This window comes from Dromaius novaehollandiae, chromosome 21 (assembly GCF_036370855.1).
Source record: "Dromaius novaehollandiae isolate bDroNov1 chromosome 21, bDroNov1.hap1, whole genome shotgun sequence".
NCBI lineage: Eukaryota > Metazoa > Chordata > Aves > Casuariiformes > Dromaiidae > Dromaius > Dromaius novaehollandiae.
In genome coordinates this window covers 4,753,296-4,780,827 of record NC_088118.1, presented here as the reverse complement: position 1 = coordinate 4,780,827, position 27,532 = coordinate 4,753,296, and the positions used below count along the sequence as shown (strand labels likewise).

The 27,532-nt window shown below is 43.2% G+C and overlaps 1 protein-coding gene across 3 annotated transcripts in view; it reads right to left on the bottom strand.

Annotated features, from left to right (window-relative positions):
- Positions 1–27,532, bottom strand: part of UBASH3B (ubiquitin associated and SH3 domain containing B) — an 80,793-nt gene that overhangs the window by 17,329 nt on the left and 35,932 nt on the right. For 2 of the 3 annotated variants that reach the window (XM_064524285.1, XM_064524287.1), the window contains exons 2-6: positions 11,976–12,029; positions 11,166–11,352; positions 10,449–10,647; positions 7,060–7,229; positions 4,665–4,873 (exon numbers count right to left, since the gene is read on the bottom strand). In XM_064524285.1, coding sequence (XP_064380355.1) covers positions 4,665–4,873; positions 7,060–7,229; positions 10,449–10,647; positions 11,166–11,352; positions 11,976–12,029 — 819 coding nt within the window. Of the gene's footprint in view, positions 1–4,664; positions 4,874–7,059; positions 7,230–10,448; positions 10,648–11,165; positions 11,353–11,971; positions 12,030–27,532 lie in introns of all 3 variants that reach the window. The other variant, XM_064524286.1, reaches the window with a different exon arrangement.

Genomic DNA, 27,532 nt, shown 5'->3' with positions numbered 1-27,532 from the left:
CCTGACTTCAGTGGTATCTCCTTTATGCTGCTGGAAAACAGAAACCACTGAAGCTATTTCAGCTTAGTCATCTTTTAAGCATAGTGCATCGCTTGGAAGCTGTTTCCAAAGGCTTGTGGTTCCTCGGCTTGACAAACAGAGACTGAAGGTCCCTGTGCAGACAAAATCATCTACTGTCTTCTGGATGATGCAGTGGACACGCCTTGCCTTCCTTGCACTCTCGGTAATATTGCTGTGCCCCTGGAGGGGATGTGTGCCCTTGTCCTCCCAGTCAGGCAGGGCCCTTGAAGAACGTAGATGCTGGATCAGAGGATGGAGAAAGCATCTCCATCATGGCACAGCAGGGCTGGTGCCCAGCTCTGTGTAGGAAAAGATTCTTCTGCCTTGTCACTCATCATTATTTAGAGGAGAAGGATCCCTGGGGAAAATGAACCAGCCATTCTTGCAAAGTGAGAGGAAAAAAGAGTGGAAAAACCTACTGAGGCCCAAATACACCTTGAAAAATTAGGATTGCTTCTCTTCCCCTTGCTTCCTCTGCCAAGTCTGATTGCTCAGGCTTATTAAAGGGGCAAGAAATGGCTTTGGCCTCTTAAAAGGGGCTGAAATAGACTGCTGTGTAGTATCTGCAGCGCAGCTTCTATCCATTTTGGGGCAGAGGAGGAGAGCATTTCTGGCTTTGCTGATAATAGAAAAGCAGTCAGGGAGCCCCCCCCCCCCCCCCCCCCCGATTTTAGATTTCAGGTGATACTGGGTCCACAGATACAAAGATAGAACACTTTCTTTTGCCATATGCCTTTAAATGCATATCTGAGGGACCCATGGTATTGAATGTTTGTTTTTTGTGGCTCTTGTGGGGAAACTACATTCTTCTACCTTAGCCGGGCTTCCCACTTCCTTGCTGGGCTCAATGTGCTCAGGATGGAGAATTTCTTCTTTTGACTCAGTAGCCCACTAATTCACAGGCACAAAAGGCAACAGAAGAATACCCTTCGAGCGGTTCTCTGGGGAGGTTTTAAGGTGGTTTTTTTTAATGGATCTGTAGTTCAGGTTCATTCCAAGTAGCTTACTCCTGTGACCAGAAGAGGATTTCTACCTTGATATTATATATGAGGAAAAGCATTTTTTTTTTTTTATTAACATACCTATGGTCAGGTCCCCTCCTAGGCTCAGCACAAATTTAGTGACATCGATACAAACAAAGCCGATTTCTCTCAGAAGGAGTCGTGTTTCAGAAAGGTTATTTTTCCTTGGTGGGACTTGGAACTAGCTACAGAGCAGCAGTTAGATGCTGTTGACTCTCAAACTCCAGTGCACACGTTAGTTACTTTGGTTGAGCAGAAGAAGGGAGGCCAGTTCTTTTCTGTTGGGCTCTTTTCTGGCTGTCATTGTCTGTGATAAGGGACTGCTCTGCCCTTGCTCATACAGAGGCTGGGGCCAGGCTCGGGCACAGCTGCGATGCAGCTGGACCTGTTGCTCACACTGGGCCAAGTGCTCGGTCGTCAGCTTTAAAACAGCTCCCACAGACAGTGGGTTTGGCCTTGGCTGAGGCCTCCCCACTGTGCTATCTCACAGCTTCTCTCCTCCCTTGCCGGAGGAAAGGAGGCAGCCTTCAGCTGCTAATCTCTAGTTTGGCCCTGAGCGCCAGCAGCCAGCCCTCCAGGAGAGCAGGTGCACTCAGGGCCTTGACAGCAGTTACCTGCTGCATTAGTTGTACTGAAACTCCATTCCTAAATCCTGAGATTTAAAGTAAACGAGAGAAGAATGAATGCTAGACTTTTCAAAAGAGCATCATGAATTTGTGCCTTTCGTTTTCACTTTCTGAAGCTTTTCTGCCACAACTCTGAAAAACAAAAATCAGCTGTCCTTTTTGCATAACCACATCATTTCTAAAGCTGGGCCTTAAAGTACTGCTAGATATCATGTAATTCTTCTTAACATCAGCCTTAGATGGGGATAGCAAAAAATGAGTTAGGCTGAGAATCTGGGTTGTGTTGTGTGGAAAGCTGAAGCAAGTTATTTTTTAATTTATTTTCCAACCTGTAGCACTGATCAGAGATGAAATGCTTCTCCTCACTGTCCCTGGCAGGTCTGATCCCTGGCAGGAGAAGAAATCATGAAAGGGTGTGCCACAGACAGCAACAAAACATAGTTTAGGTGTACAGAAAATCCTTGGAGTTTGCAGAATTACTGGATTAGAAGTGATTCCATTCCTATTTTTAGAAGACAGGGAAAGGATTCAAACCTGGAGTCTCTCAAGACACAGCCTGGTTTTGCAGGCAGTAACTCTGCCTCTGAAAGCAAAGCCTGTTCTTTCTTATTAAGTATTTTGTCAAGTTGTCTTTCTTCATGACGACAACCTGTTGGTCTGCAGTTGAGGTACAGAACTTACTATAGGGCAGCGACCTTCTTGTTTTGTGTTTGTACAATGTTAGCCAGGAAGGTCTGTGTGTGAGGCAGAGCTCTCGAGGCATTACTGGCGTATTAGCCATAAAAATCCATGCCCTGCAGAGGCCAGAATCCAGCTTCTGTCCCACTTGAGTAATGCCACAGGGAGATGTTCAAAAGCCAGTTTATGTGCAGATATTAACAGTCTTGCTCTGCAGGATTAAAGGTTTGATCAAATATCCCAGAATAACTCTTGTGTGGGATAGCCAGGGTGCTGCAGCCCAAAGTGAGCTGTATTTCAGTGATGATCTGAGTAATCTGTGATGTTCATTTAGAGAATGCCAGCTTTCATTGAAACATGGTCTGTTGTAACTAGGAGAAAAAGATCCATGGCTGTTACTACTTTTTTCTGCTGCAGGGATGAAATAGGATGCGCTTAGGTATACAGAGACAGAACAAACCAGCCTCGAGAATCTGACCATCGCTGGCTGACAGAAGCCTCGATCCCAGCTCTGCGAACTGGGTTGCCATCTCCTCCGTTGTGGCAGTTCTCTGGCAATCACAGTGAGTACTACTATGCTTATCTTCACATCTGTGAAATGAAGGTACCGGTTCTCCATTCTTCGCTTACCATGGGAATCTTACCATGAATACCTCGGTCTAGACTGCAGTGGGGCATAGGTTGTCCTTAGCTTGCTATATTGTTGTGACCAAATGACATTCTGTAACCTGATGTGCCCTGTGGGAAGCTGTTGTGTAAAGTGAGGCTGTTTCCGGATATGTAATAATGTTTCTGATGCATGTTCCATATTGCATGCTCTGGTTCGTGATTTATACCCTTTGGTGGTAATCAGGGAAGGGCCATTTCCTTTCTTTGCTTGCCTGGAGACAAAGAGGTGCTGGAGTTACAAAATGCTTGGCTTTGCTTTTAGTTGCTGCAGTAGTAATAATGCTTTCACATGCTAGTGCTTAGGCCTCAAAACCTTTCCAGGCACTGTTGTTGTGTTGTGTTGTGTTGTGTTGTGTTGTGTTGTGTTGTGTTGTGTTGTGTTGTGTTGTGTTGTGTTGTGTTGTGTTGTGTTGTGTTGTGTTGTGTTGTGTTGTTTTTTTTAAATCCAGTGGAGCAGACTGCTGCAGTATATGTGGGCCTGAGTGCATTTGGCTGGCAAGTTTTAGGGGAAGAAAGGACAGTCCTGCTGCTTGGGCCCTTGATTGTAGACAGGTGGGTCTGAATTAAGTCCTGCCTTTATACAAACTCTCTGATTAACTTTGCTCATGTGTCTTTTAATTTCTTTAAGCCCTGGAAACTGGAGGTCTTTTCTTTTCTTATAAGGGAAGATGAATTGAGGTGTGATGGTGACACACTTAGGATAGATAGGTTTGTTCTGTTTGACTAGCATGTGAAAGCCCTTTATTAGTGGTCGTTTCTCAGAGGGCCGGTGAAAAAAAGAGTAGGTGATTGTGACAAGAGATATGGGTGGTAAATAAGTGATCTGTTGCTATGCTTGTCCCTGCCTGAAGGACTTCTGGGTTATGGAGGATTCAGAGCTAAGTCAGGGCTGGGTGCAGAAGGGCAGTGGTCTCTGGCAGTCACATCTGGAAGCCAGCCTGCAAGCTAAGATTCCCCTGTGTATGCTCTCCATCTGTCACTCACCACGTCACACGTGTTAAGGCTGAAAAGTCACAAACAAAGTGCTCCTCTGCCCCCCAAGAACTAGGTTGTAACTGGTGTTTAAATAATGCCCGTGAAAATCGAGAGACATAAGGCATAAGCTTCTGCAAAACTTGAGGCCTGGATCCTCTTTGAAGCCAACAGCAGACAGACAAATAAGCACTTTTGAAAATCTTGCTAAGTATCTTAGGAATCTTGCTGAACCCCAATTCCTTTTCCCCAGGGAATTATACACAAAAATCTCACTACCCAAAGTAATGCTCAAAACTTTCCTGATCCCAGTCCCATCACAGAGGTGCCTACACAGCAGTGGCTCTACAGCAGCCATCTGTTCCAGCTCCATTAACCAGCAGCAACGATCATATGAATAATACTTGCTGTAACATCTTAGCTAAATAAATCACATTGTCCTCTAACCCATGCACAGGCATAGCATCTGCTCTTCCTTTGCTTATGAGATGGGGCTTTGTGTGCCAGTACGTTTCCTGCAAGTGACCTCCTCAGCAGCCCTGAGAGACTCTTCATTTACCCCACTGCCCAGGCAAAATCCCAGCTGCTGAGTCCCCTTTTTACAGTGACAGAAATTGGACTGAGCAGCTTTACCTACCCATGAAACACCCAGGTCCCACATTCATCCGCCTTCGTGATGTAATTTTCAGGCAGTAGCCCAGAACAGCCAGTTGCAAGGGAAATGCCATAAATCCAGCCCTCACTTGTACTGGTTTGTTCCACTGGGGACATGAAAATAAAATCCCCTGGGACCAGCTCGAGTTCATCGTCATTCTGGGGAGTGTAAGGATAGATCACTTGCAGAGTCTGGTGGAGAAAAAGAAGCACAAATGAAAGAAAGTGTTGTTAATGAAAGGGAACCTTTAGCAGAGTGGGGCAGGAAAACTTCCATAGCAGACCTTTAACCTTTCCAAGGTGTAAACAGCTCTCCTTATAATGCATCACTCTGTGCACTATCCAGGAAGGCTTTAACTCTAGAGAATTCCTGCCACTTTCCACTCCTTGCTGTTGGAAAGTTTGCTTGATACTTACTTTCTCTTCCTTCTTTGATTCCAGTCATGACTTTGATAACCAGGATGGAAAGGAGGGGATGATTATTTAGGCTGCGCAAAAACTTCAGCGTGTGCCTAAATTTAAGTGTCCTATTAAAAACGTAACCATATCATTCAGGAGTCATGGAATTTACCCACTTCTGGTGGTCAGTGACCATTGCTGATGTACCCGCTTGTGCTTGAAATAAGAGTGGCTGTCTGTGTTGCTACTGCTTTTGAAGTCAAGGCAGGGACACTGTCATGGGATAACAGTTTTGAATCTGTGATAGCTCGCTCTCAAAACTGTTCATGAGAACACATTAAAAAACACAGGTGATGAGCAATACCGGGATGTGACCACCTTGTTTTCTTCATATTTCCTAAAATAAACAGGATTAGGTTAGAAGGTGGGGGAAAGATCGGTGAATATAATTCTGTAATCTTCTCTTCACTGAAGCATGAGGAACCCTCAGGTGTTAAAAGTCTATGAAAATGTTCTTTGGAAATTTTTACAGCAGTCCCCTATTTAAAAGGAGAACAAACATGTTCTTGTCCCTGGGCAGGTCTAACTTCTGCAGTGGCATCATGCAAAGAAAAACCATGATCTTCTGAGCAGCTCTGATCTGATGGTGTCAGCCCATTTACTCACTAATTCTACTAGACTGTTCGTGATATCTTCAAAGGAGGGTGGAAACTAGTCTCTGTCACCTAGTATTGCGAGGCTAAGGCTTTCACACATGGCTGTCTAAAGTTAGATATGCAAAGATGTGAGCTGATTTTCATCAGCTACTCCCTTTGCAGTTCGTGAGATTGTTGACTGCTTGCAGCATCTGGAGGGCAAGATGACTGTAGAGGGGAATGGAGGCTGTCACACATGAGAGGTATGGCCTGGGCTGGGCTTGAATGCTGCGTGTGAGACATTTCAGCTCTCTAGAAGTTCTGGCTGTCAGTTTACTCCTTGGCATATTGTATGCTGGACCAAAATCACTTTTTCTCACTCTGCCACTAACTCTGTGCATCTGATTTTGAATGAGGCATTTTGGTGGGATTAATCACCCCAATCTTAGGAGTCTAGTTAGCCATCTGAGCCAGACCAGGCCCCTTCTGGAGGTTCCCTCCTCCAGAAATTGATTCATTTCATCCTGCGATAGAGATCTTAGATGGGTCAGATGACTCACTTTCTGGCGGTGCCTGTTTCTCTCTACTGACTTCAAAAGGAGCCTCAGGTGACTGACTCAGACTCAGATGTCTAACCTGAGGATATTTACAGAGAGGTGAGGTGAATCTCATCGGTAGTTTTTCTGTCTCCGAGCTTTCAGTCTGTAAAATGGAAATATTTTCTTTCTATATATTGTGTTGGACAATAACAATATTAAGAATAATACAGTCAGACAATTATATACTGCAGCCATAGACTCCATGAGTAGTTGAGGTATATATGCCATAAGGGTAAACTTTTCTTAAATGATGAGACTGAAAGCTACGAGTAATAATAATGTCAGGTCTGTACAGAGAGATGGCCAACATTTAGCTTAAGGTACTAGCCTGATTCTTGAGAGGTCAGACCAACTTATATTGAGCTAACAGGAGAGTCAGTGGTAGAATTAATTAATCCAACAGTGAAAAAAACCTGTTCCCGCAAGAAGCGAGATTGATGACATGGCAAGTCTAGACAGTGTGAGTAAAAAGCACAAAAAGGGAAGACAATCTGTTGGTTAAAACGACCGGTGGGATGTGGGAGATGCATGTTTTGAGTCTACTTGCGAGACCTGAGGCAAATTCCTTAATGTATGCGTAGCCTGCACTGTGTGTCTGTACAGCATTCGGCACGGGGAAACTCTGATTCAACTTGCAGCTTGTAAGCACTGTTGAGCCGCGGAGGCAACTAAAACAGTCAGCAATTCTGCTAGATCCTCCTTTTTTTTTTGGGGGGGGGGGGCTGAAACAAATTCCAGAAATTACCTCGTGATTAACGAAGCGTATATCGCGGGAGAATATCGCAGCAACCCAGTCACAGCCTAGCTTGACATCAATGTTCTGTGCTAACTTCTCCAGCGTGGGCAGGTGGCTGGCTTGGAAGTGATACGCTAGCGTCACGTGGAGCTGCTTCTTATGGGGCTCTACATGAACATCTGTAATAAGAAAGATGTCAGTTAACAACAACTGACTGTCAAGATTAGCAGCAGTCTCTCCCCTTCATTTTGAAGGCGTAAAAGTGCCTATCACCTCTGACCAGGAGCAGTTAGAACTTTTCAGATAGCTTAAGTAGAACAAAACATAGGCCAGTTTCTAAGAAGACTTTGGGGAAGTCAAACTTGAGTTCCTCATGTATGGCATAGCTTGGATCAAATTGCTAGAGATTTGTGGTCTGATTCAGCTTTTAGTCACACCAAGGTGGTAGTCAGGACATCCTTGCCAAACTGCCAAAACTTGTTTAAATTCAGCAAACAAGGGGTTTCTACATGGTGAGATAAAAATTACTGTAATTTTGAACCCCCAGGGTCTTCTGCTAAGCACTTTTCCAGGTATGTAATAGCCTTCCCCTTTCATTAGGAGCTGAGGATCTCTCCAAAATAAGCAAGTAAAAATGGATATTTTTTCTTCTCCCTTCTCTATTCATTCTCCTGTAGTGGCTATTACAAATCCATGGAATTTACAGGGTCAGGCAAGTTGACCACAATTTCTCCTTGGACATTAGCTGCATTACTGGTTCACCCACCAAGTATGAGGTACTACAAAATTGTTTAAATTGCAATTGATAAGATAGTGATTTGAACTGATCCTGCACAGAGAGAACCTATATTAGGGAAAGATTTAAGAAAGCGGAAAAGTGAAAGTATGTGAAATGTTGGAACTGTTCCAGTAGACATAGAAATCATGGGATTCATTGTTTGTGTGTAATTTATTCTTGCTTATTCAACCAAAAATTGCAATTAAATTTGACTGACTATTCAGTCAAAATTGCAGCTATTCAGAGACTTGGCTCTAACTGCCAGCTGTGGGATAGCTTTTCAAAGTCATTCATCTTGTTTTTGATCAGCAAGAAAAAATATACTCTGGATTTCTGAAAGAGCCCCAGCCACTTTTATGTGATAACCTGACCACTCTGTGGACTGCAATGCAGCAGTCCGTTTCTCCCCTAAGAACCAACCAATTTGGTCCTAGTTAGAACAGTCTCAGGGGGAGAAGTTTGCTGGAAGCTATTGATGCTTTTTCTTCTGATCAGCGTTTTGGGGTGAGAACTGTCCTCTCTAACTGTGTCGGTATGGAGGGTACATCAGCACTATTCAGGGGAAAACCTGTGCTGTTCTCACATGGCTGCAGCGCTTCTTGGACCGAGCTAATATCTCTGTGCTTGTTGCTGCCTTCCAGAACGTGCACTTGTAAAGATAACAGCCATTTCCTCTGTTTCTGAAGGGAAGAAAACTTCTAGGTCACTAGCTAAACACAGTGTGTTACAGAGGCATAGCGAACCTATGACACATCCGTGTCACTTGTTCTGAACCCAGGGCAGAGACTTGTAGCTGTTCTACATGGTGTTAAGGGGTGCCTGTCTAGCACGGAAACACTTCTGGGACTGCCCTGTCTTGATGCACTTTAACTCCAGGATAAGCCTGTGAAAATCAAGGGCTAGATTTGATGTGCTGTGACTAGTCCAGGCTGCGTGCAACAGCAACTGAGGGCGGGAGGATTAGTCAAGGAGCTATTACAGTGCTCCAGTGCTCTGTTCTGACTTCCAAGTGTGGACACAATCAGAGGACACCCTGAGAGCCAGTTCAGCAGCAGAGACTGTCAGAGCACAGCGTGTTTTGGTTATCTTCCCCTTCCCTGTTTATGAGGCGTTCCGTGCACAAGAAATGGTAGGGGATCAGATAAAGGAGCCAGTTCCCTTGGTACCGAGAAACTTGAAGGAGATTGAGAGCTATTCAAGAAGGTTCCTGTCTCTGTTGTCAGGACACTGGGTCTCCTCACAGAACCCTGTTTACATCTCAGAAACTCAGTGAAAAACCAAATTCAGCCTTTATATTGCAGAGGAAAGTTTTGTGACAGAGTGGCTTGAGGTAGTGACTTGAGCAGGAAATGCTAAGCCTCATAGACGGAGCGTCTATATGAAAGGTTAAGGAACCACCAAATGTCAACTTCCCTTTCAGGAGATAGTGCTTGAGAGTAAGTGTGAGGTGATCTTTGAACTGAAGAAGCACAGAAAACCAAAGCACTCACTGGGGTGTTCCTCTCTGGTGTTCTTAGCCTTCAGGCTGCTTTTTAAAAGAATCACTTATAAGCTTCATGAGCTTTTTTTCCTGATGTCATCAAAGCTTTTGTTTCTGAAAACGCTGCTCAGGTAACTAACAGCAAAGTCAAATCTGTTGCAGAGCAGAACAGTATCTAAGCTGATAACTTATCTGACAGTGGCCAGGGCTAAATAATAAAAGGGATTTCTTCAAGCATGAAATTGATTCCTCCCTCATCCAGTATTGAACAGTGTGTGCAAAGAGGATAATGTATACCCTAACGAGGCCGCAGACTGAGGAAGGTGCCACAGCATCTCACTTATTGCAAGCGTCTGAGTAGTACCATTGGCCTTGCTGAGTTTGGCTTACCATTACTTACCTCCTTTCTCAGGTACAAACAACCCCGAAAGTCCCTACTCTTAACCTTTTCTCTAGCCTGCAGATAGTATTGCTTTTCTATGGGCAGCCCTAACATTCAAATTCCTGTGGGTACTTGCATTGATCTGGTACTATCCACTTGCATAGTCATGGTGAAATGTCAGGCCTACCGTAGATAAGAAAGACAACCTTTGAATAGTCTACTGAGAGAGAAGTGTGGAGTTTAATGAAATGTAGTGTTGCAGTCCCTGGTATCTCAAATTAAATTAGACAGCTGGACAAATACTGCTATTTGTTGTGTGACTGGTCATTTAAAAGGGCTTTTTTATAAGTCACTTTCTTGGCACGGATAAAATCTCAATGCATGGAGAATGCAGGTGATTGTAAGAAGAGTAATTATTTTTTTGATGTGGCAGAGACAAATTTAACATGAGTAAAAGGAGCATTATGACACAGATGTTTACTGTGTGCTTCATGACCAATGTGCTTCATGACCAATGTGCTTCAGCCTGACTTGGGAATATTTCTTCTAGAATGAAAATTGTTCGTTTTCTGTTCTCCCTCCTTCTTTCTTAGAATCAGGTGGTTAGGAGAGCCACTTCTGGTGTGGTTCTTTCTTGGTGAGGAGCATTTCTTGGAACCTTTGCTGAGGCTGTTCCATTTGCACCTCTTTGCAAGGGTATGATAGAGAAGCCTTGACCAAGCTGTGAACATTTAGTGGTTGCCTGCATAGCCACTCACCTGCTTTAGAAGCAGCCTCTGCTGCAAAGTCTGCAGCAAACTTCTTGAGCACCTCAGCGCTTTCTTCCTTGACAAAAAGCCCAATGAAGTTTGAGGATGTGTAGAGCTCCAAAGGCAGAGGGGCAGGGAATTTGCATTTCCATCGTATCACAGTGGCCTGCAGAGCTTCAGTGAGAGCATCGACCTTGCTGTCTTCACACTGCCAAAAGAAGCGGGACAGGCGTTTCTCAGGTGGAGAAGTTGTTCCTTACACCTGTACTTAGCTGTAGTGTACTCAGTAGAGAAATGGAAGGCTTGGAAGGGTGGGCATGAAATGTCCACTTTTCCTATCATGCAGTATGAAAAAGCACAGGGGAGAAATAGGTACCTTTGGAAGTCATCTGCCCATCCCTTGTCCTAAAAGTAGGATTGGCTACCCCTAGGTAACATTCCTAGCCTCATCTCCCCCACACTGTTTATTCCCATGCTGATGATCACTTGAGATTATGAGAATTTGGTCTTCTGCTGTTCTTTCCTGAAAACAACTTGCTTAAAAACCAGTTACCTTCTCAACAAGCCCAGGCATCAGGCAGTTCTAGTAATAAACCCCCATGAACTCCCAAGCACAAAGCCTTCTCCAGTGACTGGATGACGTATGTAACATATCTGGTGTGAACCTGGCAAGGGCTGCTCATGAATGCACGCATAAAAGCAACAGAAAGAGGAGTTCCAGTTTACCATAAAGAACTGGCAAAGGGTGATGTGTGGGAAAATGTTATGAGCCTTGTTCTTCCCACAGATCTGTTTTGACTGTTGCCAGAATTCAGACAACTTCTGAGCCAAGGGTCCGGTGGGGCGCAGGTAAAGGACGTACTCCCGAGGCAGGGTGTCGTCAAGGAATGGGTCACCCACGTGGGAGAACAGCCTGAGAAAGAGAAAGCAATGTCAGACTGACATTTAGAGATGCTTTCCCCCCCCCCCCCCACACACACACAGCAAAATCAGCTTTCCCTCTCCTCGTTCCCTTTCTTTTACCCTGTATCAAAAAATTGGCTCTGGTAGGTCAGGAGGAGAGATGGCGGTGTCACTTGCAGCCCATTACCACTACTAATTGATACGAAAATTTGATTTCAAGTTTCAGACAGAGACTCTGAAGATCTAACGTGGGTCACTGCTTCTGCCTTTGTGACCTTCAGTGTACAAAACAGGGGAGAGCACTGGAAATTGCTCAGCATCTTTGAAAAGGCAACTCTCAGTTTTCTGTTTAGCCTGTGGGGTGGAGAATATAATAGTTTCTTTCTCTCACCTTTTTGGCTATTACTTGAGATCACAAACTCTCCCAGACGAGGCTTATCTCTTGGTTGCTTATTTGCGACACTCAAATAACAGGCCACTAATTTTGCTAGTGTTTTTCAGGTATTGCCCCCATTTAAACAAATAACACAGCTTCTGTAATAACATTTCACATTCTAATGGCTGATATCTTAAAGACATAAAATTCACTGTTTTTTTTTTTTTTTTTTTAAACATTTATTACTTCATACCAACCAGTCGCATGCTGCTTGAACACTTCTTCCACCTGTGGATGCCAAGGCTTTTTGTCTGAGGAGAGGGCAAAATAAAAAGAAAAGAATATTTCAGTGTTACTGGATTAGATGGATATAGTTTTATCTATTGCTTTAATCAAGCAAGACAGACATCTTTAACCTCACATTAATTAAGAGTGAAGTTCTACCTTAATTACTTCTAAATAGGGTTATATATTATAAATACTTACAGAAAAGCTATGGGTCAAATTTTGGGGTGAAGCCTGGCTCAGTTAAAGTAATTACAGCCATACACCTACCCACTGTATTGAAGCCATAAGAGGCAGCGGCAGAGAAAAAAGGAGTAATTTATTCCCTAAGTCCATGTTGGATAGGATAAGAAAGAATAAGCCTAAATTCTAGCAAGAAAGATTTAGGTTTAGAAAGTAGGTGACAGTTCATAAGATAATGTATAGTGAAACGCTAGATTAGACTGCTTCGGGAGGGGGAGAGGGGAGTTTTCACCCACAGAGGTCTTTGGGAAGAAGTTAGGACATGTTTGTGAGGAATGCCATGGGCACACCAGGTCCTGCAGAAATGAGCCTTAGCAAACTCAAAAGATGCCTAAGCCAGTAGCTCTGTAAAACAGCAGTGAGCGGGAGGGATGACTCTCGGATGAAGGAACTTCCTCTACAAAGCCGAAATGTCAGGACAATAGCAGAATTGTTCCTGTAGTCCCATGTTCATCTCGGCAAATCTGAGCTCAATTGTAGTTGAAGAGAAGGGCTTGAATGTATAAACCAAGCATGTCCTGTAGTGTGAAACTAGTCCTGTATTTATTTAGCCTAATTTCAGGATTCTTTTTTGTGATCTGATTATGAGGTGAGGGACCGGCTCGTGGTTTTCAGAAGCTTGCAGTCAGCAACACTACAGCTGTGTTATTTCCTCCTAGTGCGAGGAGCCAGTCTCACTGAGCTCTGTGGGCCCTTGCTGGGGAAAAGCTGTACTGGTGTGTTTAGAAGCTGAAGCAATACGCTTTCCAGAGTGATTTCCTCTACCCTGTGGCTGCCTCTCAGACATGCCACCTGTCCAATCAATGTCCTTTATGAACAGAACTTCTTTAAGGGGAAACCAGTACAGTACCTTAAACCATTTGAGGAACAAAGTCATGCAACCTGTTCAGTCAAAGTATGAGATACGAACCTCTGTTTTTTTTCCCTGCTTGGTGTTTTCCTGAATAGTGAAACACCTTATTTCAGACCCCTAGTTATTAGCATTTAACGATGTATTTACTAGTCGCTTGCTCAGCATGGAAATCTAAAGGTTTAGATCAGAAAGTGCAGACACCTCAGTAGCACTGATGAGAAAAAGTCAGCTGCCACCAGGGGGCATAAGGCAAAGATTTTTTTTCGTGTTGAAATAACCTGCCCAAAACTGCTAGCTCTGTTCAGACCTTGCTACATTGGAAGTACTCTTCTTTTCCCTTCTTCCCTTCGAGATGCTTATATATCCCTTTTCATTCCAGCTAGGAAAACTAAAGTCTTCTGTGAAGCAAGTTTTTCGGTTACAGAACAAACCAGTGGAGTGCTGTTTAGCTTGTGGACACAGTGCCTTTCTATCCAAATAGTGTTTCCCAAATGCTAGACATCAGTGCTGACATGCAGCTGTGGATCAGCTCAGCTTTGTAACGCTAGTGACTGCCAAAATGAAAAATTCACCCAGAATCCAAAAGGCATAAATATTTATATAGCAAAAATTGTGAATGAGGGAGGCAGAAAGGGATAGAAACATTAGGGTCTTGGGGCAAAAGTCAGCCCCTCTGTTTGGCGTCAGGAGGCAAAATTTCCCATAAACAAATTATTTCATAGCTTCCTACTCAAGGGAGGAAGGGGAGTATTGCTTTCCCGTAAGTGCTACAGGTGTAGTAGGAAGCAGGAGGTACAGGATGTTGGTTTAATCTAATTCACAACAGATAACCCCTCAGCACACGCTCATGCAAAATGGGGTGGGTAGAGGAAGGTCTGAAGGGCAGAGATTTTTGAGAAGAAATCTTTGGAAAAGGCTACAGCAGGATCTCTGGGTAGTTCTCACATGAAGCCAGAGAAGAGGAAGGGATCCTACAAACTAGCAGTGCCAGAAGAGAATCTACATCCTACAAACCCACCATACCTCAGTTGCAAGCAGAGGAATCTTTAACAGCAGCATACAGGGAACACATTCAGCCACTAGTGTACTTCATACTGAGGGTAAAGACGAGCTAGCTGGCTGCCATTCTGCGTGTTAAGCAAGAGCGGAGATGCAGTCCAGGGACTGACAAAGGCAACAGCCAGTTTTATTCTCCTGTTGTTCATTTGGCCTAAGCAGCTGCCTCCCTTTTGCTCTGTGGGTCACACAGTGTGTCTCAGAGCTGCCTGCTGGCTGGTAGCAACAGAAAATCTGACTGAAGACAGGGAAAGTTGTACTTTGCACCAGCCGTGCTCAACCCATAACCTAATCTTACTAAATATGGTATGTTACAGCTTAATAGCGATGTCAAGACTTGCTGACATCTTTAAACCGGAGGGAATGGGTCTGACCAAATGGACAGGATCAGTGTATTACACCCTGTATTATCTGCTGCGAGAACATGTTGCTGGGTCGGTTAAAGGAAATGGGTTCAAGTGACTGCAAGGGGCTGGGAGTCATGACTCCAGGGTCTTATCCGTGGCTCTAGGATTAGGGCAGCTGGGACCTTTCAGCATTACTTGTTTCTGCCTGTAGCGTAGTACATTTAGCGTGCCTCTGTCTCCCGTTCTGCCTGCAGTGATGACTTTGGAAGGCATTCTGATAACCACGCGGGAATATGAAACGTTACCCACTTGCGAGTAGACACGTGTTGTTGACTCAGCTGTGTTTCAGCTCTGCTCTTGCTTCCCCACCCCTTGAATATACATATTTTTGTTCATTTTGAGAGTAAGAGGAAGGCAGAAAGATAATGCTGCAAAAAAGGGCTGTGTTGCAAATGTGTGATTATGAAAATACTTCCTCCTGAAGCATTTTGCTGCCCTTATCTGCCAGCATTCATCTGAGATCAGTGGAGCGCTAGTCCAAGCACCTGCCTTTTAGAAGGATGTTTCTTGTGCAGCCAGCATCGTTGTTTGGTCTGTTCTATCTTGCTGACCTTGGCCTAGTCTGCCTCAGATGCGTTTTGCCAGCAGCCACTGCTTTGCTTTGAAAAGTAATCCCCCAAAAGGCTCTCCCTTTGCACAGCCTGGGAATCTTCCAGGGCGGTTGCTTCTTGAACAGAGCAATGTTGAGCTGCCTCACCTGACTGTCTGGCCATGGATTTTTCCCTAGCCCTCTTTCATCCTTCCATTTCTATTACATTGCCTTTGCCCAGTTCACCTCCCCTCTCATATAGGCTGTTTACGCTCTTTAAAATGCTATTAAAATTTGACTCTCCTAACCATAGATCTTGCCATTGAAATGTTCTATATGTGTTGAATCCAAGGTAGTGAATTAAAAACGCACTCTCGGTAAAGCCCTGGCTTTGAAATGAGCAATTTCTACTGTTGCAAAGCGAGGGCAGACAAGCTGTCTCTCACTTAATATTTACTCTCTCCAGACCCCAGAGTGGATCTTTGAAGGAGTCATGCACAATCTAGCAGGACAGACGGTTCTGCCACCCACCCTTGTTGACTTGTTCACTTAATGAATTGATGTTTCCTTGGAACAAATAGCACAATAGAGCTCTGTTGGAATTGATTGCAGCTCGCTCTCTGCTGTCTTTGTACTCTCAGGACCCCGAAAGGGCGAAAGGGCGTTAGAAAACATTAGGCTGGGCTCCATGCACTTTTGTTCATGACTGATTTCAAAAGGTGCCTATCTCTTCCATGGGGACCAGAAACTCCCTTTTCAATTTAATTTTCATTGCAAGGAGGAAATACTGCATAATGCTAACAAAAGCCAAGGTATATTTTTATCATGGGCCTTGAAGCTAAAAGACTCTCTTTTTTATTTAGTGCTGAGCACAGTGATGAAGACAGCCTCTAGTCAGTCACAAAATAGGGCATGCGCAGAATCCCTCCCAAATGCCTTTTCTGTATGCCCCAGCCAGAACGTAGAGAGGACCATTTCTCCAAGTGCTCCAGCTCCCAGGCCTGATCAAGACCAACGTTTTTAAAGCTGAGTGCTTGAAACTAGTCGCAACTATGTTTGGACACTTAAAGAAGTGGCCCGTTTTTCACAACCACTGAGTGCGGTGGGAGCTGGAAGACTGCCACTGCAGTGGTATGAAGGTATGCAGCTCCTGAGGAAACCAGGTCACTTAATTATGTGACTAGCTATGGCTTAGTTGCTCAGTTTTACTCATGGTGGATAGCAAGTGTTGGCCTTAGCATTGTGGCTAGCAGTTAAGAAGTGATTTTGTGACACAGATGTACCAGAATGGAAAAAAGTCTGAAAATAACTTATTTTTCAGAATTCACCAAACTGCCATCACACACTTCTGGTCATGCAGCAATTATGGCTGGATTGAGACAGAAGGTGAAAAGCTTTGTGTGACGTTGCTAGTTCCTTGACCAACCCAGTTCCTGCCTCTCTTAACTGCTGCTGCCTCTGAGATAAAGTACAGGTCATTGATTTAACAGTAGTTAAATAAATACATAACAGCAATTTGGAACAGAAAGTGAGGGAGATGCTATGTGCAACTGCAGGTCTGGATATGGAGGATTTACTAGCAGTGTCTTCTAAAAGCACTGCAGGAATTCCAGCCACCACAAAGAATGGTATTTTTTGATTCTTCAGCCTCAAAGGCCTCCCTGTGACACTCTTCAATGTCAAGGCACAAGGGAATTCTTCCCCCACTAAATCACTAATTAAACAGTATCAAAATATTGCTAGGAAGCCTCCCAGCTAAACACGTGACCTCTGAGCTTGAGGTATTACAGCAGAACTAGTGTTACTGCCCTGGAATACATATTAATGAGTAAAATGGTGCCCATTTTAACCTGAGCCTGCTTCATGGAAGTGCACACAACTCTGCATGCCACAGAACTTAACTCATTACTGTTGAAGGATTTTTGGCTTCCTGCAATTTGAGAGTAGAGAAAAAGGCAACAGGGGAATGCCAATTCAGCTTGAGGAAATATTTATCAATAAACATAAAGTATACTGGCAAAATCCCATTTACTTCAGAGGAAATGATTGTAATGGGGAATGATGCATTAACCGTAAAGAGAGCCTTCGGTCTCAGTAGCACCACGTAGAAATCCTTCCTCTCTAATTGCTCGGCTTTTTTATTCTAGTCCAATTAAAAAAGAAAAAGGAGGGTGTGTATTGCTGCCAATGGTACAGTAAGTTGCAGGGTAATGAACCACCACATGGAAAAGCTAATAGTACAAGAGCAAGGGCCAGAGGAGGACTACTGTGAGATATTTCTTTTCTGCACCTGCATTGCATTTTATTGGTTAAAAGTATGCAGTGGGAGAGATCTCTGGCTGATGTGCAAGGCACTGGGATGGGATGGGGAAGATCAGTGCTTGTTTTCCCCCCCAGATTCTGTGCATGACCCTGGACTGGAGGTGAAGCCAGGCACTAAGGCTGCGCAGGGCTCTGAGTCTCCATCCTGGGCAAGTCTTAGCTGCAGCTGCTGGAGAGATTAAAGCCCTAAGAGCTGGCTCTCTAGGTACACACAGAGCAGAGATGCTGCTACCGCTGCAGGCAACCTCCTCTCCACCTCGCTCCTCACACATTCAAATACACACAGGCTGATTCACACAGCTGGTTTGAACCCTCGGGTCCAGACAGCCTGTTTGTTATCTAGAAGTGATATTTAATTCCTATAAAGCTGGCCCCTCTGGCTGCTGTTTAGAACAGAATTTCCCTGTTTCCATTGGCTCTTCTCTTGCTGTAATAAGCAGATTCATACCCTGCCGCCAGCACGACTGACCTCCCTAAGTTCGTAAGAAGGAGCTTGCTGCATTGTACGTGGCTGCTCACAGAGGCGAAAGAAAATGCTAACAGCAGTCTCTACCTCAGATCCACCTACGAGTTGTCTTCCTACAGAGGCACCAAGGGATTTGTGAATGAGGAATGGAAGGATGGAGGCAGCCTGTAAAAGAAAGAAAGGGAATGACTGTATCTTCCCTTTTATTATGTGCCTCAAGCCTAGACAAACTTCTTATCTATGAACAAAACTCCCTGGAGGGATGAATTCAACATTTCAAGTAGCCCTAAATCTTTGGCCCATAAAATATTTAGCTGTGTAAATAAAGATTTGTTGGAAACTGCATTAAACATGATGGAAGAACTTGGCTTTCATCATCATTAGGTTCAGTTTGAAGCTGCCTGACTTGATAAGATAGGAATTATGGATCGTATTTTATGCCAAATTAGGTTGTTTGAAAGAGGAGTGCTGTGAAGTAGAACATTTTTGTTAGGATTATAAAATAGTCACTTTTATTTTTGCTTGCTTATCTGTATTTATATTTTTTCAATATGTATTTATGTAAGTATATGTTTAAATAGGTATATCTATTTAAAATTTGTCTTTTTCAGTCTATGTTGGTTTATGGTAAAAGAACAGAATCAAAACACTGGCTCATGCCAGGGAATGACAACAGGAAAAAGGTCTTTTCTAGATGCAGCTCTGGTTGCTGTTTGGAGCATGCTTTTCAGCCTGGGTACAGGTTGGAAGCCTAATAGTTAATTACCCCTTTAGCTTACATGTCAGACTCAGCACTGGTACAGAAGGTCCTGAATTCAAATCCTGTCATATAGCAATATGTGAAGGCAAGCTGTTATAAATTCTTTGCAAGCAGTAGATTTCCCAGCTTTTTTGTGTATGCTTGTTGCCAAATTATCCGCCAAACGACCTTTACAGCTTCCTATATTTTTGCAGTTTTCATCAAATCGTTTGTCCCATTAACAGCACAGTAGTGGAACTGTGTCTATTTTAGGCTTTAAATAAACAATTGCACATTGAAGAATTTTGCGAGCAAAATTTCTGTCCATCTAATTGCTTGATTATTTGATATAGGGAAAAATAATCAAATTCCGCATAATTTACTGATTGTCTCAAGAATCGCTTACGTGCTGTACAAGCAAATTTGGTTGTGGTGAGGTGTTCTTTCCAGGTGGTGTGAAGTGGGTTATTCAAATGCGTTCCTTTGAATACTCAATACTCAGAATTCAGTTGGTCACCAAAAATCATGAGATACTGTTTCTGTTCTCATTTGGGTGACCTGACTTCCATAAATAGGGATAGGACATTGAAGATATCATTAGGGATTGAGTTCCTGTTTAGGGTGGGGGTTGTGTGTGTTCCTTCTCTGCAGTTTGAAAAAAAAGAGTACCCAGGTATTGTTGCAAGGAAGAAACCACTCAATTGCAACGTAAGTGCGTGGCAGGAGAAATAATTCTTCTTCCCTTCACTGAGCTTTGGCTTGATCCCTCAAACATTACCTTAGCTTATTCTGTTGCTTTTCACACATGATGTAGTACATAAAGTCCTCCTCACGTTTAGCCGAGTGACTCTAATTGCAGCTACATCCTCCGCAAAATAGGACTTGATTGCTATATGCTGAGATCCACTTAAGAACACGCAGTTCGGTACAACATCCTCAATTTAGGTCAGCGAATGCTATAAGCAGATCACAGCTATGTAAAGACCTAGGTCTTTTCTGAAGTACAAAACTTACAGAGGAGTACAGGGAACTGCATGACTGCACAGTGGCTACAGAGACTGCAAGATTTCAAACTGTGCCATATCCTGTAGGTCACATAAATATTTATAGAAGGTGCCTGACAGCATGATAAGGCTCAGTAGTTCTCTTCCTCCTCCTTCCCAAGTGGTGGCTGCTTACTCCCAATTACTGAATACCAAAGTCAAGTAATAGGAAAGAGAGAGAAATGGGAAACTCTGTGAGAAAGAAGTCTGGGAAGTGTGCTGTTGTGTATTTCTTGTTTCCAAAATTTAAAAAGTTCTTTTTTCAGAGGACAGTCCAGCTGGCAAACTGCAGTCTGGCCACATGATGATGACAACTGTTTTTGAGTGCAAAGAGTGAGGGCCTGAGCGTGTGTCTGTGTTTTATGTGTTCTTTCTTTCTTTCTCAGTTATGTAAGATTTTTGAAGGCGGATTTCTTTCTCCCTTCTTTAGCACATGTGCACTAAGTCATTCCTTAATCCTCTGCTTAGCCAGCTTGTTAAAGAAAAAAAAAGGGAAGTACAGCCTCGTAAAAAGCATCCAGGACAAAGAGAAGAATGTAGCAGCCACTTAACATTTTTAAAGAGATACACAGTTTAAAAAGGAAACAGGATATTGCTTTCTTTAAAACAACAATAGTACAGCGTTTTACGGCATGGACTGAAATGTCTTAAGTCTTGAGTTCCCAGTTGCTAGCCACTCCACAAGGTCCCTGCATGATGGAGGATGAATGGCACTCAGGTATTTTGGCTGATTTGAGTTGGTCATACACCATCAAAATTCCTCTGTCCTTCTTTTGTCACTTCAACTCTAAAATGAAAATAAAACTCCCTTTGTTTAGTTATACTGTAAGGTCTTTGAGATAGGAGCTCTCCAGGTATTTACCCAACTTGTAGCTCAATAGGCCTCTGAGTAGTTTGGGACCTTTAATGGCTCTTACAAAAATATATAGATATTACCATTATTTGCTTTCAGTCACCGCAGTGCCCAGCTTCAAATGGTAAAAAACATCATGAGCTTTGCTTAAAATCATTATATTGTTTTTCTTAGCAGTTTTTGTTTTGGATTACACTTGTTGTCTGGCTTCTTAGTTCACTTCCTTAAGCTTTTTTACATATATGTGAATCTAGAAATGTATTTCCACTTGAATGAAGACTAGCAGTCTCTGAAATAACATGACTCCTGGAGAGGGAGATGTAAGGAAGTGACATCTCAAAATTCCTTAACAAAGTCGTAAGAGTAGGCAGCACCTCAGCTGGGTGATTCACAAAGGTTCAAAATTTTGATGCAGAACAAGCACTGGAAAAGAGTGATAGGGATAATGGAGACAGCTAATGACTGCCATTGTTAAAGGGTTTGCAGAGTTCTGAATATTAGCAAAAATCCTCAAATATTGATAATACAAATAATTTCAAATAGAAGGTGGTTAAAAATGGAGCACATACAGCAGAGGCTCATCTCCTTCAAATACTTAATTTGAATACTGGCCAGACTGCTGCAGAGTGACCAAGATTTTATTATTCAAATATTTAGTACAGTGCAGGAGAGCAAGAGCTTTTATTCCAATACTGCTAGTACATTTTTAGCTAACCAGGAAGACAATGTCTTTGTAAGGAGCCAAGTTAGAGGTTTAAGTATGCTCAAATGTACCATCTGGAGTTTCAGTGACAGCCAGAAAAGGAAGCAGTTGTCATGCTGATTGGAAATAAATAAGTTCCCTCACAGCGTTCAAGACAAACGTGATGCTTTCTTCCTTCTAACTTTTCTTCTTCCTATACAGAAATGACTTGGAATAGAACAGAAATTTGCTGCATCTCTGTTCTCTGTACCAAGGTCCTCTTATTGCTAGGGCCCTTTTTTCCCCATCACAGGCAGCTTTTAGACAATGTGTCAGTCTGCCACACAGCTTGCCAGAGTGAAAAGATGGGCCAGGTGGTAGTTTGTGGCACTTGGTGCCCTGTGAATGCTGTTCAACACGTGAATCACAATTGTCTCTCTGCCACTTCATGTGCACCTGCCTCTCCATCTGTCCTCTCTCCCCTTACGCGAGAATTACATGGCTCGTGTGTTTGGCGACCGTCTTTTCATCAGGTATCTCTGCAGTGCCTAGCACAGCTCCAGCTGGAATCACTAGGAACTGCTGCCATAAAACTAAGAAATAGTCACAGCAGTGGAGCATGTCACATGTACCCTAATTCACAGAAGGGGAGCTAGGATGTGGAGAGACAATGAGCTGTCTAACATCACAAAGTCACGGAAGAGGGGAAGATTTTGCTGTGGATGCTCTAACATGCCATGCTCTGCCTGGCTCAGAGGCTCCTCAGAGAGGTGTGTACTTGTTTCTGTGCCCCCAGTTCCTTAAGGCAGCCCCACTGTACTCTTTTGTATGTAGAATTTTTTATTATTATTATGCAGATCTTTAGGAAGAAGAGAAAAAACTGCCACAACTAGCACTTTAAAGTGCCAATGTTAACATTTTCCAGCTTCTTGGGGTTTCAAAACAGGAAGTTTGGGGGTGGTGCAGTTGCACAATTTGCCAGAAAGCTGTTGTTCTATGAAGTCGGTCACACTGGGCTGTGCCAGGAACCTCAGTTACACAAGCCACCAAGTCCTTGACTTTCTGGGATGAAGTCTCAATGTAATAGGAGGAGGTTTTGATGCGCTGCTCCCACTATCAGTAGTGGGAGCCCTGTGATTTTAGCTCCTTTTGACTGCCAATGGAGCACTGACTTGTACTCCACAGAGATGTAGTAAACCAACTATGGGGAAGCCTTCCCAGGCCAGCAGAGAGGAAACTGGAAACTGATGAAGATAACATAGGTCAACATCAAGATGGCATAGCTAAACCCTGAGAACAAAGCATCGAGCTACTCAGTTTGAAGCTTGTGATCCAAACTTCTTTCTAGATCAGAGTCTAGGTCTTCATATCATGTGTCAGAGAGAGAGTTTGAATGTTTGGCTAGGCTTGCTCTGACTTGACAGCAGTGAAGTTTGTGCTAAACTGGACGTGAATGTACAACAAGCACTCCCAAAGGCTGTTTGCAGAAGGTGGAGCATCAGGCTGGGGCCTGCATAGCCAAACCCGTAGCCAAACCATTTGCTGTTTCAGTTCATTTCCATCTGGTAGATTTAAGAGAATATATCACAATTAAATCCATCTGTGGGCTTTACAGTAAGCTTCACAGTAAGGCTTCATGATCCTCACTCTGGCAGTATCTGGAACTTAGTATTAAAGACAATGGTTAATATCAAAGCAATGACATTTTGAGATTAGTCTGAACATCTACATGCCAGAGACAGAAGAGTTAAGACACCCATATCTGACAGTTGGACTCAGCCAGCTTAATTCTGTATGCCTTGCACTAGTCAGTCTGCATTATTTCCTGTTCTTCAGAGAACCTAGGTATATTCACTCTAACACCTTCTTTTCATCTCAAGGAGTTATTTTCTCTTCCTTATGGGCAACGTCTGTTTATCACGAGGGAACTTATGTGTTGTATGTACAAATGGGCTCACAACTTTGCTGAAAAGGCAAACCCCAGAAACAGAAAATGAGAAGTGGATGCCCAGCAAGAAGCTAACCATGATCTCACACCTAAAATAGACTCATACAAAGCAACCAGAAGGAAGTCTAAGAAATTAAGGAAGGTGGAAGGAAGAAGGGTGGGGCGCTCAGATAGCTGGGTTAAAGGCAAAAAGAGAGACTCAAAATAGTCTTCTGCTCTAGACAGCTGTTTAGGAAAATTTTTAAGCCTTGTTGTTTACAGTGGCATTACTATTTGAAAATATTTAAAGAAATCTTCTTTGCATACTGTTTCTTGCCATCTGAGTAGGTTCAAGTTCCATCAGCGTTGGTATGGGAGACCTGGGGAAGAAACCCAAAGTGCTGTAGGTAATGGGGGAAAGCAGGGTTAATGAACTAAAGAATAAGGCACACTTCTCACTGACTCAGGGCTGCAACAGCACCCCTGAACAGTGCTGGCGGCTGCGAGCAGCATGGTACTAGAAGCTCCGTCTTTGCGCAGGACACCACATAGAGGTCTCAGTTTCTTACCTCAGAGGTTTGAAGTATGTGGTTAAACAAGCAAGTTAAAGGTAATATCAAAGTTTCCATTAGAAAAAAAGTTAGCTAGCAAGCTCTGGTTACCCAGTTTCAATGGGGGTAACTGTATTTGGTCTCCTTCAGATCCCTCTCTGTAGTCCTAAACTGCTGTCTGTCTTTTCTAGTTGTGAGCTCTCTAACATACTCCTGCAGATCGGGACACCAGGAAAGCTCTGGTAAAATGCAGCTATATCAGACACTTTGGTGTAGATTTTTCCATTAGCTCTGTTTTGGTTTGTCTCTTCTATTTCTTGTTGCAAGATGAGTATATTTAGGCAATTTAGATGATTTTGAGAGTCTTACACATGGAAGTAATGTGGGAGATCGAAATCTGAATGAAGTATTACTGTATTAGTATCCGCCTTTTTCCAGTTATCCCACTTTACCAACCTTAAGTGGCAGAAACTATAGAAGTGCACAGCACAATTATTTTGCTGTTATAAAAATAAATTACAAGGAGAAATTTTTAACTTGGCCAGGCTTTAAAGTGAGATACAAGATTATATATTAAAAATGTCCCTCTATAGTCCATTTAAGTTATCTGGGATTTCCACATGAGGTCACAGTCTAGCCAAGAGTCTCTGAAAGGTTTAAATATTAACTGTGGAAGGGTTAAAAAAAGCCATGTTAAAAATATATATGTTTGAAGTCTAAAAGGGAACAGGAAATGAAGAGTGGTGATAAGGAGAAAAACTGAGAAACACTGAGATAAAGAAGGATCTGAGAGTGTAATGAGAAAACTTTATCACAGCCTGGGAATATTTTCGTGCATACTTTTCTTATAGCCAGTGATGAACTGGTAAACAGTCTTGCCAGTTCTTACCAATGCATATAGTCTTTATTCCTGTATCTAATGATACTGACCTGAACAAGATAGCTCACAAAGCAGAGCCTACTTACAGGACTTACTGTTTGCAGAATAAATAAGTGAATTACAAAAAGGAAGATAAAAAATCAAATCTGGAAGACCTTAATGAGGCCTGGATTCAGTAATCATCCCTATGCCAGGGAGTGCTCATGCATATATTTAGCTTCAAGCATGTAGTTAGAGACTTAAATGAGGTATAAGCACATGCTGACTGCTCTTCTGCAAAGCACGTGCTGAAATGTTAACCCATAGCAAGGCTTTGGGTACATTCTTTCTTCCAGTGGAATTTCTAGGGATTTCAGAACAAGCGTTTGCCAAGGTAAAAGTAATTTTTTTCACTTCACTGAAGACTTGGGGTTTTGATGCTAACAAGTAACAAATGGATGTGTAGTTGCTAGAGCAGAACTGTACTTAATAAAAAAAACCCTCACCAATGGTCTGTTAACAACCTTCAGCACAGCACAGCACATCATCCACATGGCCCCACTCTGTGAACACAGGTTGCTGAGGCATCCAGGAATGCAACTGTCCATTTCAGCCCTGGCATTCTCCTTGACCCAGTTCACAGCCCTGAATTAAGGGCTCCCAAATCTAGGGGGTATTGTGATATACTGGTTACTCTAGCACTCGGTTCTCAGCTCTGCTTATGTTTGTGGAGGAATAACTTCACCTTTCTGTGCTCTGAGATGGCTGTTTAACATGGTAAAATGCTCTCTGCAGCTACAGTACACTCCAGTGTCTGGCACAGTGGGGTTCAGATCTCAGTAGGGCACAACCACAGTACAGATCATAAAGTATCAGCTCAGCATGTCTCACCCCCAATCACTTCAGTCTCTTCTGAGCTATCTGAGTAAACAGAAGCAGTGTCAGGTCTTAAAAAGTGCTCAGCACACAGTTTCATCTGACCACAAGTGATGGGAATTCCCAGGGGCTAAGCACTGCTGGAAACCTGCCAACTTTACAGGGCTGGCCATAAAGATGCTCAGCTCCTGCTTGTTGTATCCCCCTGCACATAGGGAATCAATGTGAAGTGAGTCCCAGAGTCTAGTTCTGTCTCCTTCCTCTTCTCACCATTATCATTTTATTTTCTGAGAGCTAAGAAGTCAGGTACTGAGAGCAATACGGACATAGTCCTAGTTTCTGTTTCCTGGAGAAAGCTCATTGTGTTAGCGCATACACGAGAGGGTCAGAGACACAGCCTGGCCTGTCTCTTGCTTCTATCCATCTGCTTGGCCAACATGACTACCGATGTTTCGGATTGCTCAGTTACCTAAAAGCTGGGAGATTTGGGGCTTCCCTTCTGTAAAGAACTTTAACCATAAGGATTCTCAGATGAGATGTGCTGTCTGAGTGTGAAGGTTTTTTTTTTTTTTTTTGCCTTAACAGTCACCAAAGACAGATAGCACCTCGCCTTAACATTTTCCCAGAAGGGTATCTCCCATGTGGAGGCACACCTCATCCTATTGCTAGGGTTGTGTAGGAGGCCAAGTTTTGAGTGCTTGCCTTGAAGACCTTGTTATCCAGATTGATCTTTTCAGGCGAGTATCGTTAGACAGACAGACACACATACATACCAGCATCACCTCATTTTCACAGTGTAGCTCTCCCCCGCTCTGAAGTATAAGTACTGATGTGGGGGTGTATTTCTAAAATTATTCATGATGCAAGTGTTTTACAACTGATCCCCATCTTACCTATTTTGCATGAGTGTCTGATATCTTGAAAGCGCACTAAGAAGTGCAGATTATTTCTTAAATGCAGTTGGAACCCTAACAGTATTGCAGCTTTTCTCTCCATCGTGCTGACTAGGCAACCTGGACTGTGCTGTATGTCACTGATTTACTTAGACTGCTTGCTGTCCAGACAGCTGTCACTAACAGCGGCATTAGCAAGTGTGGCACGTCAGCAGCGGTACCCAGGAAAAGCATCTTGGAGTGTTGATACTGCAAAATAATAGCTATGCTTACAATGACTCCTCCCCCCAAGAGAATGGGCTCTTGGGAGCTGCAATAAGAAAGAGCTATAAATTAAATGAGTGACAGGTGCTAAGAGTGAAAAAGGATTGATTCTGAAGTTCCCTTGGTTTTTAAAGACTACTTTACAAAAAATTCAAAAAGAATAAATTGTGATTTCTTCTTGCATTTTTTCTAGGTTTTAGATTTTGGGGATATCCTGGGACTGAATTTCAAGCTTTTCTCTTTTCTGGTTCTCAAGAGAACTGAAGCTTATAGGATTGTACTGCATATGTATGTGTGTGCGCATGCATGTATGTGTGTATCCGTGAGTGTCTCCAACTCCCTGCAATAGCTTCCAAACCTACTAGTAAATTTAAAGGCAGCATGACAAAGAGGTAGAGAGATCAAGGATGTTTTATGTCTTGCAGCTTCTGTAAAAATAGGTTCTTGGATAGCCATAAGAAACCCTAGCAGTGCACCAGCTGGAAAAGATTGTGAGGTGAGCTTACTTGTTATTAGACAGCGGAGGATCCTCACAGAAGCAAGTCCTCAGAAATGCTCCAGTCATAAGAAAAGCATCAACCATCAGGAAGACATCTGCCCAAAGCTAGGCTTTGTCAGTTATTGCATTCCTGGAGCTGGTTGTTCAGAGACACCTAAGGTTCAAAGACAGCTAAGGCATGCTCTATACAGTTGTCTGCCATAGATCTATCCAGGCAGGCAGGGCTTTTATGCAGACAGTGAAAACCCTGGTGAGATTAGAACTATAGAAGAGTTTAGATCTGAAAGTGGATAACCTGTACCACCATAGGCACTTCCGTACTGCCACAGTTGCAGATAGAGTGGGAAAGTTTTGCAGAAGTGACTGTCCTGAGAAAGTTGAAAGAGGAGAACACACGTGTTTCAACAAGTTGTACATGTCTTGGGGGTCCCATGACTACAGGAGCTAAGGTTTAGAGAAAATCACCA